The sequence below is a fragment of the Natator depressus genome, chromosome 2 (assembly GCF_965152275.1).
Source record: "Natator depressus isolate rNatDep1 chromosome 2, rNatDep2.hap1, whole genome shotgun sequence".
In the NCBI taxonomy this organism is placed as follows: Eukaryota; Metazoa; Chordata; order Testudines; family Cheloniidae; genus Natator; species Natator depressus.
The window spans coordinates 66,655,426-66,671,064 of record NC_134235.1 but is presented as its reverse complement, the minus strand read 5'-3'; the positions used below and the strand labels follow the sequence as shown (position 1 = coordinate 66,671,064).

The following is a 15,639-nucleotide window of genomic DNA, read 5'->3' as shown; positions in this document are numbered from 1 at the left end:
CTGTGCTACCTTCAAAAAAAAGGGAAGAATGTGGCTAAGAAGTTCTCCAAGTCTGTGGATCTGAATCAAGATGAGAGAAATGTGCTTTGGAAATGGCCTCTGCTAGCAGAACCATTCCGAGAATGAGAACTTTATCAGATCCAGGGCTTACAAATCTCAATAAGATTATGGCACACAGAAATTCTGTGAGCAGAGCTAAGACACATATATGAGACCATTAAGGAACAGTGCATAACCAGGTTCCCAATACTTTGGAACTGACTCTTAAACCTGCGATTTAGGGAGTGCAACCACAGCCAATGAGAACTGCTCTTGTGCAACATTCTGAATCCACCCCCCTACTCATTATCCCACAGTAATGGCTTATATCCATCTTGCTTGAGTCCTCATCACTCTTGGATCCAGCAAAAGATAAACAGCAAATAAGAGGAGCTCTTCTCCAATGCGCCCTTCTTTACCTCCAGAGGATAAGAAGAGAAGAGACGAACAGCTATTTTCACCACTGGTTCTGCCCCTCAAGACACCCTTCAGGTCTCTGAATATATTATCTCTATGATCAGTTCTACCAAGTCCACCACAGTCACCTCTATGCTCACCATCGGATACAAGATCGGAACAGCTATCAGAGGCAGATCAGCAGATACCGCCATCCCCTTCTCGACTGCCTAATCGTAACAAGAAATATCAGAACCCTAAATCCTTTTGGCATTATGGTCAAGGGTATTAATCAGATCCAATGACTGAATCCTGGCCAGAATGGCATTGACTGAGTGAGCCCTATTGCTTGGCTCCATATTACCTGTAACTCAAGAGACCACATAAAGGATGTCTATAACTACTGTAGGGGTCTGTGGCCATCTGTCCCCATCAGTCTTGGAGGGATGCCACGTGCCCCACACTACCACATATCTATAAAGGCAAGGCTCATTGGGGAATTAACAGTATCAGGGCTCTAGCCATTGGGACGGGACAGAGCAAGAAGCAGTCTCAGGATTCTGGCCCTCTGGGCAGGGCAGAGCACTAAGTAGTCTATTGCCTACCCTCAGGCTCAGGAGGATAGTGAGAAAACACTGCCCTCTTGGCCCAAAGTGGGTAGGCGGCCACCCCAGGGTGAGGCACCTGCATGGGTAGCGGGACCTGGGCCCACCCTACTGCACCAGGTCCTAGGCCAGGGTCCTAACAGTGGCGGATGGTTCTGCCACTGGTTCAGCAGGGATCCGTCCAAAACACGCTGACCTGAATTCTGCCAACAAAACTGGACTATCATCTGGTGTCCCTCTGCTACTTCCTACTACCCTTTTGGCGTGTACCTCTATCTCCTGGGATTCCTGTATCTCTCCTGGGTACACAGCCAATGGCAGTCCCAGTAGCTCCACCAGGTCCTGGTCTGTCAGTAGTCCTGGTACGTCCTCTGGGTCCTCAGCAAAGCAGAGCTCCATCTCAGGCACAGGGCTCGGCAGCAGGCAAGCAACGTCTGCTTCCTTTTCCAGCTCTCATGCAACTGAGCTGCAAGACCTGCCTTTTAAACTTCCTGTACTGCCCCTCTGCTTCCTGCGGGGTGGGTATGGCTTACCTAGCTCTTCCCACCATGGAATGGAGAGTGGTTCATTCCCATCAGTCTCAGAGGGAGACCATGCCCCTGTCACTACAACTACCTTTTCTGAATCGGAGGTTCTCAGATCTGACTATGGAAGGTAATTATCACCCTCAATTGCCTTCTGTGACAGCAAACATTTTGTCTGAAGAGGAGGAACATGTTCGGATACAAGACATTCAGATCCAGGCCACCAAACACAGACCACTTAACTTCCCCAAAATAATTGCTAGAGCAGAGGCTCTCAAACTGGGGGTCGCGACCCCTGGGGGGGGGTCGCAAGGTTATTATATTGGGGGCATCACGAGCTGTCAGAGACCACTAAACTTCCCGAAAATAATTCCTAGAGCATATATTATAGAAAAACACCCAATCTTGATATGAAAATTCTCAGTGATGGAAACTCCATTGCAACACTTGGTAAATTGCTCTAATGGTTAATTATCTTCATTGTTAAAAATTTACACCTTATCTCCAGTGTGAATTTGTCTAGGTTCATCTTCCAGCTATTGGATTGTATTATACCCCTCTCTGCTAGACTAAAAAGCCCATTATTAAATATTTGTTCCCCATCTAGGTACTTTTATTGACTATAATCAAGTTACCTCTTAACCTTCTCTTTGTTAAGTTAAATAGATTGAGCTATGAGTCTCTCACTATAAGGCATGTTGTCTAATCGTTTAATCATTCTTGTGGCTCTTCTCTGAACCCTCTCCAATTTATCAACATCCTTCTTGAATTGTGAGCACCAGAACTGGACACAGTACTCCACCAGCAGTCACAGCAGTGCCAAATACAGAGATAAAATAGCCTCTCTACTCCTACTCGACATTCCCCTGTTTATTCACCCAAGAATCGCATTAGTCCTTTTGGCCAGAGCATCACTCTGGGAGGTCATGTTCAGCAGATTATCCACCATGACCCCCAAATCTTTTTCAGAGTCACTGCTTCCCAGGATGGAGTCTCCCATCCTGTCAGTACAGCCTATGTTCTTTGTTCCTAGAAGTATACATTTACCCATATTAAAACACATATTGTTTGCTACTGCCCAGTTTATGAAGTGGTCCTCATTGCTCTCAGTCAGTGACCTGTCCTCTTCATTATTTACCACTCCCACAATTTTGTGTCATCTGCAAACTTTATCACGGACGATTTTATGTTTTCTTCCAGGTCACTGATAAACATGTTAAATAGTATAGGACCAAGATCCGACCCCTGTGGGACCCCACTGGAAATACACCCACTCAATGACAATCCCTGTTAACAATTACATTTTAAGACCTATTAATTCACAATCCCTTTCCAAAGCATTTAGAAACACATCTATGTCATCCTCCTCCCTAAAATGAGGAAGTAATTTGGAGTCTATACCACCCACCAGGACAAGTACCTGAGGACTAGTTCTTCCTACTGCATAAGGACTTTGAAGCTGTTTGTCTTTCTCTCTCTCCTCATGCTGGTACTATTCCTTTTCTTCTCTTTTGTACTTTTGCTGTTTCTCCTGGTCTTCTCTCTCTTGCTCCCGGTCTGCTAGCTGCTGCATTTCCAAATGCAGTTTCTCCCTTTCCAGCTGCAGATTCTCCTGATCTATTTGTAGATCCGTCTCCGATCCCAGTTGCAGTGATGCACTCAGACTGCATAAAAAAGAGGTAGTGCCTCTGCCAGTCTCCTACCTGCTTCCCTCCAAGAGCTGGCTCCAAGGTTTACCCTGCCAGCTGTACCCTCTGCCAGTGGCCTGGACGTTCCCTGCAGACCTGAACCATTATTCCTCTTCCGTTCATTAGAATACAGCAAACCTACTAGCTGTGTTTTTATCAGGTCCTCAATGCTGAGCTGCCTTTCTGTGCACAGCTCAACCAGCCAATGTCTCTTCAGCTGTTCATAATTCATCATCATCTTCCCCTGCCTCTTTTCACAAAGACTTTCCCGAAAAGATTGAGACTTTTCTCTGTACTTCTCCTTTCTAGGGTACCTACTTCCACTGCTATGGAAACTTATGCACACTGATACAGATCCCACACACACACTGCCATCATATATGTCACAGTTCAGGGCACCTGTATATCCCCTCAGTGGTCCAGCAAGGGCACCCACTCTCGAGCTTCCGGCTCCCCAGCCATTGCCCTTGGATTGAGCCACTAGGTGGAGACATGCATCTCTCTCCTTTCTGATCAGGTTATTTCCAGGCTGAACCCTTCCTTGTCTTTACTGTAATCACCCCTGACAAAACACAGGCAGCCTAAGCAGCTTGTTTTGCCTTCTCTTCAGAGATGGTTAACAGTGTAATTGTAAGGGGACTGTTGCCCCCTTACTAACATTCAGTGGGGGTGTTTTGGTTGGCTAGCTCCCAGTACAAAAAGGGGAAGGGTCTATAGGAAACCAGGACCCTGAGACTGATAGTCCCCAGGAACAATGGGGAGAGGCCAGTGCTCCAAGTCAGCATGAATGACAGGGTGGGCAGGCTAATCAGAGAGTCAGGAGGCCAGGGGGGTCCCGTCCTCCATGTGAGCTGGATTTGCCTGGGTCAGACAGAGTGTGGCCGAGCTAAGGAGAAAGCAGGGGTGCAAACTGAGCTGGGGAGCAGAGCTGTGCCAGATCCAGAGGGATGAGAAAAGCAGCCCAGAGAGAGCAGACCCTGTGTTGGGAGCAGAGCTGCAGACCCAAAGCCAGAGGCACAGCCCAGAGAGAGCAGACCTGTCCTGGGAGCAGAGCCAGAGGGGCCAAAGAAGCAGCCCAGGGAGCTGGAGGCAGAGCAGCAGCAGCAGTGCAGAGACAGAGTGGTGGAGCTGGAGCTGGGGCTGGAGCAGTCCGGAGCTGGGTGCGGTGAGCAGCTGGGGAGACCGAGGGGGACCCTGGGCAGCAGGCCCAGCACAGGGAGACGCATCAGCCAAGAGGCTCTGCAGGCCAGGCTTGGATCATAACCCCGACAGGGCAGGGGCGACACTGGGAAGAAGGGTCCTACCACTTAGAGCCTGAGAGCGTGTGGCCACCACCAGAGCGAGTGTCCAACCCACAGAATCCCTGCAGCACAGCCAGGGCCTGAGAAGGGGGCCTGGGACTTACAAGGAACAGACTGTGAACTGCCCTGACATTCCAGAGACACTGTTTGTGATGTTCCCTGCCACAGAGCGGGTTGATGTGTTTCCTTTAACCTTTCCCATTTTTCCTTATTCTTTTTAAAATTAATTGTTGATTAAATAACTTGCATTTGCTTTAACTTGTATCAGAGTAACAGCCGCGTTAGTCTGTATTCGCAAAAAGAAAAGGAGTACTTGTGGCACCTTAGAGACTAACCAATTTATTTGAGCATAAGCTTTCGTGAGCTACAGCTCACTTCAAGGTGCCACAAGTACTCCTTTTCTTTTAACTTGTATGTAATGGTCAGTGGGTCAGAGAAGTGCCCAGTGCAGAGAGAGTACCTGAGAGTGGGGACACCCTAGCCCCTGTCCTAGGTGACGACAGCAGGGTTGGGGGTTGAGCCCCGTAGGAATCCTGGGCCCAGCCTTGTTGGGGTTACGAGGACTCTGCCAGACAGGAGAGTGGAAGGGGAGTCCTCAAGGGCAGGGAGGCCACTGGGTAAAGGAAGTGGGAGCAAGGACTCAGATCCTTTCCCTAGCCCACTTCACTGGGGTAGTGCAGAAGCCAGGAAAGTTCCGCACAATAGCGGGACTATTCCCCCGCTTACATAATTACCACTATTAATCTACCAAACATCTCTTTTTAAACAAGCTTGTTTTAGTCTTAACACAAAAGCGATACAGAAAAAACACATTAAAAACAGAAAAAGACCTACATATGTGCTAATAAGCTTACTGGACATCACTCCAAATCCAATAAGGGCTCTGCAAGGAGCAGTCCTTCAAACCGCACACAGGAGTTTCCCTATGGTTTCAAGTTCATAACACCCTTTGCTCAGAACAGAAACCCAGTCTTTTGGGGCCTAAGTAGGCCAAAGTCCTTCCAACCCTTCCCTAAGGATTGGGACCTTCCGTGGACCACAGATCCTGTCCGTCTGCTGGATCAGAAAGAAGGCCCTGAGTCAGATTACCACCAGACTATTTAACCAAAAACCCTTTCTTTGTCTCTTGGTCCCTGAAGAATCCAGTTTGAACTAGTTTAGGCAAATCTCTCCTGCGGGTGGTGCTTCTCTAGAGATTTTGGAACCTGTGTGACTTTGACTAATCACTCCATATTGTTCTTAGTTCTGGGGGGAGCTATATTTACGCTTACCATGGAAATACACCCAATCCCTGCCCAGCGAGGATACATAAACAATTCATTTAATACAATAGAGTCCACAGATTTTAAAACTTAATTCAGTAAAGTTCATCTAGGATATTTCAGGAAATTACCCTATTTATCACACATCCCATGACTGTGAATATGCAGAGTCCATCTTGAAGAATCTCAGTTATAAGTAACCAGTCTTCATTTTCAGAACATCCATTAGAAGAAGACAGGAAAACAAAATTATTACAGAAAACGTCCTGGAAGACTATAGGCAAAATTCACCCTTGGTACAACTTCATTAACTTCAACAGAATTACATCAAGGATAGATTTTGCCTTCCAAGTCCAAATGTGCTTGTGCAACGCAAGTTACTGGATCCTAATGACAATCTTAACGAGAATTGGATGCTTCATAGGATTTTTATTTAAGAACAATGCAGCAATTTACCACACTGAGAAAATAAGTTTGTGAAAATAGTTTATATTTTAGGATTGGCTCTAAAAGAGCTAATAATAAAACTAGTTAAATGATGCATTCTTCCAATTTATAACAGTCAATCATACCAATAATAAGAGAACAGAAAGAACATATTTCATTTTTATGTTAAAGCTACATGCGAAGTTTTTTGAAATCTATAAACCTTTAGCTATAATGAAATTCTAAAGACCACAGAGTTTCTCAAATGCTTGAAATTATACTATTTTCTGTAGTGCACACCTGGAAAGCATTTTGTTTAAGTCTTAATATTTGTAATAATGTATTTATCTGTAACATGGCATGAATTAGAATCTCTGAATTCAAAATATTACTAACTCTCTCATTTATAATAAAAATACTTTACCTGGTAACTTAGCAAAGAAGCGATCAACTGCTGAGTAACAGAGTCTTCCCGTCTGTATATAAAGATTACAGATAAAGTAGCCGTAGTCTACAGGAATGGCTCCATGGTAATAAACTATAAGCCCTGGTCCTTCCGGAATTTTTTCCATACCATGAAGCTCATAACCTGTCAAGAGTACAAAGTACAATAGTTTCAATACCAACTTTATACCAGTCAAGCTTTGATTTAAAAAAAAAAAACAAAACTCCTTACTAGAGCTGTGGAAACTCTTGATGATATGTGGGGAAACTGCACTGTAAGTTTTAGCATAACAATTAACTCTTGGATCTGATAGTCAAACATTTCACTTGATAGTCAAAATGTAGTGAGAAAATGGCAACCCTATTCTTGATTTCCTGCATCACTGAACCATATGTCAGCCCACAGAGGCCTAATGTATTGGTGCAGTCTTGAGTCATTGTTCTTATTTTTGTAATTGTGACCTTGATTTAAAAGGAGTCAGAAATCAAGGAAACAAATTCTTACTTGTAAATGGCATTTGTGACATACCCAGAGTACAATCTAGAGTGGTGAGTAGCTGTGCTACACCTGCCCTCAAGCCTCCTTTACACTGTTTTGCTGCTGTAGCTTCCCATCAGGACTGCTCACAGTCTCTAGCATGTAAGTCACTCCCAGCAATGTATGTGTGCACTTGCAGTCTGCCAGTCACACCTAGCCTGAATTAAACTGCAGGGTGACGCCAGCATACTTCCAGTCCCAGATTTTCCCCAGAAATGTATGTCTTCTACTGCCCAACCCTTCTCTGGGCAATACAGGTTTATAGAAAGTCCATCATTCTATTAACAGAAATGATATGCACAAATCTTGTTCTCTCAAGTGGAGTTTCCCAAACACTTCAATTCAAACACACTAGTTAAGATAAAACAATAAAACAAGTTTATTAACTACAAAGAGATAGATTTTAAGTGAATACAAGGAATAAGGCATAACAGTCAGAAATGGTTAGAAGAAAAATAAAATGCAAATAGTTCCTAATTTAACAAACTTTGTTAAATTCAAAGCAAAGTTACCACGTGTTCTTAACAGTCTTACTGACCAAACTCCTAAGGCTAGGACCCCTTCTTCTGTGTAATGGCTGCTTCCTTTGTTCCTTCTGATGCAGTGAATTGATGGACAGAGTGGGTGAGAGAGGAGGCTGGGTGGGCTCCTGTGGGGTGTATGCCCCCTTCTTTTTTATAGTCCTGTCGTCCATTTGAGAAGCATTTTTACCTGGGAGCATTTTGCCAGGCAAACTGCGTAGACAGGAACCCCATGCTATTTCTTTGCTAAATTGTAAATTTTCTGTCCATGCCCTTTTGACTGCCAATGAATAGCCACTTAGCCGGTAATGGCCCATTGACCTTGTTTATACCTGGCTGATGCATTAGCTTGACCTTTGTTCTGAGGAACTGGTTTTACCACTCCTCAGACTTGGAACATGTTTTAGTAACATCGTACAGTGGAATCTTATAACTTCGCATACAATATCACCACACATATTTTACCAGGACAATAATGACCAGCAAATTATGAGTTTTCAAATGATACCTCACAAGGCATACTTTGTGCAAAGATTATTATAATAGTGTAAATACAGGAGTACAGTCCATCACAGTATTCAACTAAAGATCCAGGCTATTCTCTAACTTGATGGGGTTTTTGTTCATGTCACACTTGGATAATGTGACGCTCTGTACTTCGGGGTAACACCCAGCACTCCCATGTTCATCCTTGTAAAATGACTGTGTGGTATCCAATGCAAAGTTTGTCATGTTGGGTGTCTTCAGAAGGTTCATGATGCACTGAGCGTTGTTGTTATAGTAATTGTTACAATAATGTTATAGGTTTTAATTTCATCTATATTGTTACGAGGCTGAAAATGTATCCTCATGGTTTAAAATAAGTCCAGGCAAAAACTCTCCAAGAACAGAGAGGCAGTTCACACTTCATCAGGAAAGGTATGAGACAAACCTAGCCCAGCCTCACATGAACAAAGGACACTGGTCTAGGCAGCAACAAAAGGATCTGTTCAAGTGAGTCACCTCCCTTCCTTTGGTCAGTATGGGACTGCGATGACGTAATGCTCACCTGACTCTGAAGGGGGAGGGGGAAAAGCCAAGGGAGAAGAAAGAACAGGATAAAAGGGAGAGACATTTGCCATGCTCTCTCGCTCTCTCTCCCCCTTCTACCTACATCTACAGACATCACACCAAGTGACTGAAGTGCTGATCAAAGGGGAGAGCCTGGCTGAAGGTTTGGTACCAGCCAGCCTGTGGTGAGTTTGTAAAGGCATTGACAGTGTTGCTTTTATTTCATTTGACCAAATCTGACTTGTTATGCTTTGACTTATAATCACTTAAAATCTATCTTCATAGGTAATAAATGTTTATTTATTCTACCTGAAGCAGTGCGTTTGGTTTGAAGTGTGTCAGAAACTCCCCTTGAGATAACGAGCATGGTACATATCAATGTCTTTGTTAAATGCTAGGAATGACCTAGCAGATCACCGGTCCAGATAACACCAGAGGGGAACGTCACAGATAGTTATTAGCAACCAATGAAACTACAGAATGTTGAGCATCAATTCAAATGAATAAGCGGTCTGCTAGTTTTTAGAGCTTTAGCATACACAAATCTGGAAAACTAAAAACAATTCAAACCTAGATGAGACACATATGGATGGGATTAAAAAAAATTGCACTCAAGGAAAATCTAAAGTGGGGAAAAAAATATATCTAGAACTTGAAAGTGAAATCATGAGTAAAAACAAACCCCCAAAACAAAATATAACCATGAAGCCAATGTTCATTGAAAGGATATGTCAAAGACTAGAACAGTAATAAAGCAATAGAAAAATCACCACATAATTAGAATGACTATAGGGCTGGAAGTACTAAGAAAGGCCTAGTGAACTGAAAAATACCATGTCCTATTAACTATCTTTAACTGTTCAACTTGACCTAACAATGCACCAGCACAAGTATTGGCTTTGGAGATGCTGGGTTATTTCCTCCAGCTTCAGATTGGTGGATGACAGCTCAGAGATCAGCGACAATCAGAGAAATGTGAAGGACCATAGTTTTCCTCTAAACCGTCTCAGTTGTTTCTCAGCCATTTTCATGACTGCAGAGAGGCCTTACGAAAATACACTACAGGAGGTCTGGAACACTGGGGAAGAGCTCAGCACTTGCACACTCTATTCGCTGGAAAGCAATGTGAGAATAAAGAGCTAAGAAGAGGCTTGATATCAAAGTCTCAATTGCTTTCAAAAATTCAGTAATCTCATTGGTCACTTGTGCCTATTCAAGTGCGATGTAAACAGAAAACCCATCAAGTTAGAAACTGGCCTTCTTCACTCAGAGATGGAGAGGATAGATGGAAAAAATGCTTTTGGTAGATCATGGTTTAACATGATAAATTTCAGTCACTGAGTGAGACACAGTTGATGGCTCAGATGCTAATCCAGATCAGCTGCAATAAAATGAGCTGTCATGGAAATTGCTTATCAAATCTACCGCATCAGAAAGAAACTATGGTATTGTTTCCCTGTTAGCTTTCACTACTATATCTTTTTTGATTAGTTATATTGAACAGTTATATTGTATTTTCCACATTAGAAGCCTGAAACTATACTTGTCTATACTCTGAAGTGGCTAATTTTCCCCCAATAATTTACTTTTACAACTAAACCTAAAATGATTTTCTTTTACATCCTTTAGTTTATTAAGTACTAACCTAGTTATTTTTCTTGCTGCAACATGAAGTATAACTGCATTAGGCTGATCATTATTCCTAAATTATGACTCTTAGGATAATTTTGCACACATGGGGCCTAATGCAATAGCCTTTGAAGTCAACATAAGAAGCCCCATTTATATCAGTACCCATAGTGGGAAATTCATTTTGGAAGGCCTCCACAAGCCTTTTGCACAACTTAATCCCAAGAGTGGAGCTGCTGGAAAGTGGTAACATAGAAAATGCCACATGGGACTACACCAATGGTCTATCTAGTTCGGTATCCTGTTTCTAACAGTGATCAGTAGAAGATGCTCCAAACCTCCACAATGAGCCATTACCAAAAAGCATATCTGGAGAAAGTGTTTTGTCTAACCACGCAGTTAAAAGTTGGCTTGTGTCCTGAAGCACACAAGTTTATATGCTTAACACATTTTCAGCATCATAGAATTGTGGATATACTTATTCAGATAAAACTGTCTGATCCTTTTTGCTTTCATAATACTGTGGCACTTAGTTCCTCAGTTTCATGATGCATTGTTTAAAAATATTTTTTCTTTATTTATTTTAAATTTGTTGCTTTTAATTTCATTTGTGTCTCCCTTCTTGTATTGTGGTGAAAATGTACCTAGAAGCATGATTTACCTTCTTTATACTGTTCAATAGTTTCTCTCTGAACTATATACTCTTAATAATTTTAATCTTTCATAAAATCATACAGGAAGATATCATACAGAAAGATCTGGATGACCTTGTAAACTGCAGTAATAGTAATAGGATGAAATTTAATAGCGAAAAGTGCAAGGTCATGCATTTAGGGATTAATAACAAGAATTTTTGTTACAAACTGGGGACGCATAACTTGGAAGTAACAGAGGAGGAGAAGGACCTCGGCGTATTGGTTGATCACAGGATGACTATGAGCCGCCAATGTGAGATGGCCGTGAAAAAAGCTAATGCGGACTTGGGATGCATCAGGTAAGGTATTTCCAGTAGAGATAAGGAGGTGTTAGTACCGTTATACAAGGCACTGGTGAGACCTCATCTGGAATATTGTGTGCAGTTCTTGTCTCCCATGTTTAAAAAGGATGAATTCAAACTGGAACAGGTACAGAGAAGGGCTACTAGGATAATCCGAGGAATGGAAAACCTGTTTTCTGAAAGGAGACTCAAAGATCTTGGCTTGTTTAGCCTAACCAAAAGAGGCTGAGGGGAGATATGATTGTCTCTATAAATATATCAGAGGGATAAATACCAGGGAGGGAGAAGAATTATTTAAGCTCAGTACTAATGTGGATGCAAGAACAAATGGATATAAACTGACTATCAGGAAGTTTAGACTTGAAATTAGATGAAGGTTTCTAACCATCAGAGGAGTGAAGTTCTGGAACAGCCTTCCAAGGGGAGCAGTGGGGGCAAAAGACATATCTGGCTTCAAGATTAAGCTTGATAAATTTATGGAAGGGATGGTATGATGGGGTAGCCTAATTTTGGCAATTAATTGATCGTTGACTATTAGCAGTAAATATGCCCAATGGCCCGTGATGGGATGTTAGATGGGGTGGGATCTGAGCTACTACAGAGCATTCTTTCCTGGGTGTCTGGCTGGTGAGCCTTGCCCACATGCTCAGGGTTTAGCTGATGGCCATATTTGGCATCGGGAAGGAATTTTTCCCCAGGGCAGATTGGCAGAGGCCCTGGGGCTTTTTCACCTTCCTCTGCAGCGTGGGGCACAGGTCACTTGCTGGAGGATCTCTGCACCTTGAAGTCTTTAAACCACGATTTGAGGACTTCAATAGCTCAAACATAGATTAGGGGTTTGTAACAGGAGTGGGTGGGTGAGATTCTGTGGCCTGCGTTGTGCAGCAGGTCAGACTAGAGGATCATAATGGTCCCTTCTGATCTTAAAGTCTATGATTCTATATCTTTCACCAAGCATTTCCATGGCTTATCATCTGCAGTGTCCTTTTTTGGACCTATTTTATTTCTACTATATTCTCACTTATGCTTGCAATTTACAAGCAGTGCTGATAATAATCTGTAGGCATGAACAGAATCCCCATTGAACAGTGACTGAAGCAGGACTCTCCTGAATGTAGCATCAGCCCTACTGACCAAATCCAGAGCATAATGCCTGGTAAAAGTGTGTACAGAATTCCAGGTTGCAGCTCTTCATATTTCAGCAACAGGGACCTGCTTATGGCAAGCAAAAGAAGTTGCTACAGCTCTAGTGGAATGTGATTGTACTGAAGTAGGTACAGGAATTTCTGCTAATATGTAACATTCAACAATACATTGTTTAATTTATCTAGCAATAATCTGAGAAGAAACCGTAAAACCCATATGATTCTTAGAATAAGACACAAATAATATACATGATTTTCAAAAACTTTTAGTTCTATCTAGCTAATCAGCAAGGGCCTTTCTCACATCCAAAGTATGTAAAATAAATTCTTCCTTATTAGAAAGTGACTTTTGGAAAGATATCGGCAAATTAATTCTCTGATGGATATGAAATGAAGGTATTTGCGATGAATGTGATGAATCAATATATGCAATTACGTGTTCTTTAAATCGAGAACTGTCAACAAATCCATAACTGAAAGTGAAGGAATTATAGAAGCCAAAAAGAAAAGGAGTACTTGTGGCACCTTAGAGACTAACCAATTTATTTGAGCATGAGCTTTCGTGAACTACAGCTCACTTCATCGGATGCATACTGTGGAAATTGCAGAATACATTATTATATACACAGAGACCATGAAACAATACCTCCTCCCACCCCACTCTCCTGCTGGCAATAGCCCATCCAAAGTGATCATCAAGATGGGCCATTTCCAGCACAAATCCAGGCTTTCCCACCCTCCGCCCCCCCACAGACAAACCCACTCTCCCGCTGGCAACAGCCCATCCAAAGCGACCACTCTCTTCACAATGTGTATGATAATCAAGCTGGGCCACAAGCTTCACCCTGCCATGGAATGCTGGTCTGATATTTACCTCTTCCTGCCTCCTGATCCTGACCTCCTGATCTGGCCTGACTCTTGGTAACTGCCACCTGTTTCCTGACCTCTGGTTTCTCATCTGATCCTGACTTCCTGGCATCTTGATTCGCCCCGAGTCTTGGTAACTGTCTCTTGATCCCTGTCCTCCAGTTTGTCTCTCAGTTCTGATCTCTTGGCATTCCAACCTTGCCTGATTCCTGGTAATTTCCTCCTGGTCAGTGGACCTTTGGCCCGCACCCAATGCTAACCCCTAGGACAGGCCGCCCATGCATTGCCGGTGCTAGTCCACTGGAGGCCCTAAGCAGGAATATTTTTGGCATCCCCCCATAATACTGAAACAGGCTAATTCTAATAATAAAGAGGAAAAGGGGGTTCCCTTGAGCTGCTTGAGACCCTAAGAAATTGTTTACTCTGCTTATGCCTAGTGCCAGCTTTGTGCCCATGCCCCAGCCCAGACAACCAGAAAGTACTGGGAATAACACCCCTGATTTCTCTTGTATTTGGGCACCTCCTCGACTGCCCCCTATCAGAAGCAATTTTTCCACCTCTGAAAGTAAAATAGCCTCATGAAAAATTGGAAGGGCATAGTCTGTGAAACTAAATGTAATTTGCCTTCAAGTGTCTATAAAACGGGCTAGCCTTTCTCTAAACTGAGGGAGGAAATGGTCCTGACTGGTTGGATCTTGACACTCAATCACTGTAGAATAAATATAAAATTAAAGTCATCTTAAGTTTGGTTAAGGGAATATTTTGTAAAGAAGGGCCCTAATTTGCATGTAAAAGAAAGGCCTTGAAAAGAATGAGTTAGAAGGCCAGACAGAATGAAGTAGGGTTCAAAGAATAACTAATAAAATAAAGGGACGTTTCTAAAAAGAAGGCTTCTGACCAATAGGGGTGATTGCAGATGGTTTTAAACAAGACAGAGAGAATCTGTCGTAGAAGGAGCCAGCATGGACCTTCCCACCCCACACACCAGTGTTATCTCAGAAATTAGGGCCTATGTGAACCCAGGAGCAACGGAAAAACTGTTGGTCAGGAAGAAGGAGGGGAAGAGATAGGGAAGAAAGGCCTTTGGGGAGAAAGGAAATTGTAAATCTTATCTGGATTAAAACTGGAAATAAGGGTGAACTGTCTCAAACTGGATTTCAGCTGAAGTCAGTGATTGGCAATGACATCCCTTGTTTGTGAAAGGATATAAAAAAGTAAACTCTTAAAGGGTTCATTGCCAATACCTGCCTGACCATGCTGAAGCTGACCAATATGGACCTAAGCACCCCTGAGTTTAGCCCAATTGTAAGTATATTGATTAAGTGCTTACAAATGTTGTGTTACTGTTTGGATGTAGTAAATTGCTTATTATTTAGACTTTTTAGGCATGTTTAGAGCAATTGTATCAATACCATTTGGCCTCTGAATTTAATAAAGGAATTTATGATTAAATTAGTGTTGTAATACGCTGCCTAAAAAATAATTCCAACAATCGTCCCATAAATTCTGAGCCCCAGTGTTTCAAGACAAAGATGTCATGGAGGCAGCATGTTGCTGAGATTTAGGCCTTGACTTAAATGACCTTTTTTTATGTTGGCTCTCGAAGGATGTCAATTAGTGGTACTGCTGACATCTTATATTAGGCAAAAAATAGGATAATGACGACTTGGGACAGAATTGTCTAGGATAACGAAAAGAAGGAGTAGAAGGTCTCCTCGTCTCAGAAGAAATCAAGCCCAGAAAATGGGCTGTTGATCTTGCCTCCTTTAGCTATTCCAGCAACTCATCTGTCTTTTCTCTGAGATCATCCCCTTTGAAGGACAGATCCTCTAGTTTAAGTCTGGTATCCAGGGCCAGAGAAGAGCAGCAAACCCAAGCATGTCTCCTCATAGCAGGAGTCAATGTTCTAGCAGCAGAGTCCGAGGCACCAAAGGAAGCCCTGAGTTCTTAGCCACATTCTGGGGAAACAGTAACAATGTCCTCTGTTCTTTTCTTTCTTTCAGATGAAGAAAAAGCAGATCTCAAGACCGGTGATTCTTGCCTCTTTCTGGAGACCTTCTGTTTCACAGTTGGATCCAAGGAACAATCAGAAGCTAAACAGTGAACTTCAGCTATCACCATCACTGCATCTTTTGGAACCAAAGATGGACCTGGAATCAAAACTGATGGAACTGTTGCCAAAGCCAAAGACTTAGATTTGTATCCTG

The 15,639-nt window shown here is 42.8% G+C and overlaps 1 protein-coding gene across 1 annotated transcript in view; it reads right to left on the bottom strand.

Moving 5' to 3' along the window:
- Window positions 1-15,639, bottom strand: part of LOC141982360 (DGAT1/2-independent enzyme synthesizing storage lipids-like) — a 45,487-nt gene that overhangs the window by 19,937 nt on the left and 9,911 nt on the right. The window contains exon 3 of the mRNA XM_074944370.1: window positions 6,666-6,830. Within this exon, the coding sequence (XP_074800471.1) occupies window positions 6,666-6,830 (165 nt within the window). The remainder of the gene's footprint in view (window positions 1-6,665; window positions 6,831-15,639) is intronic.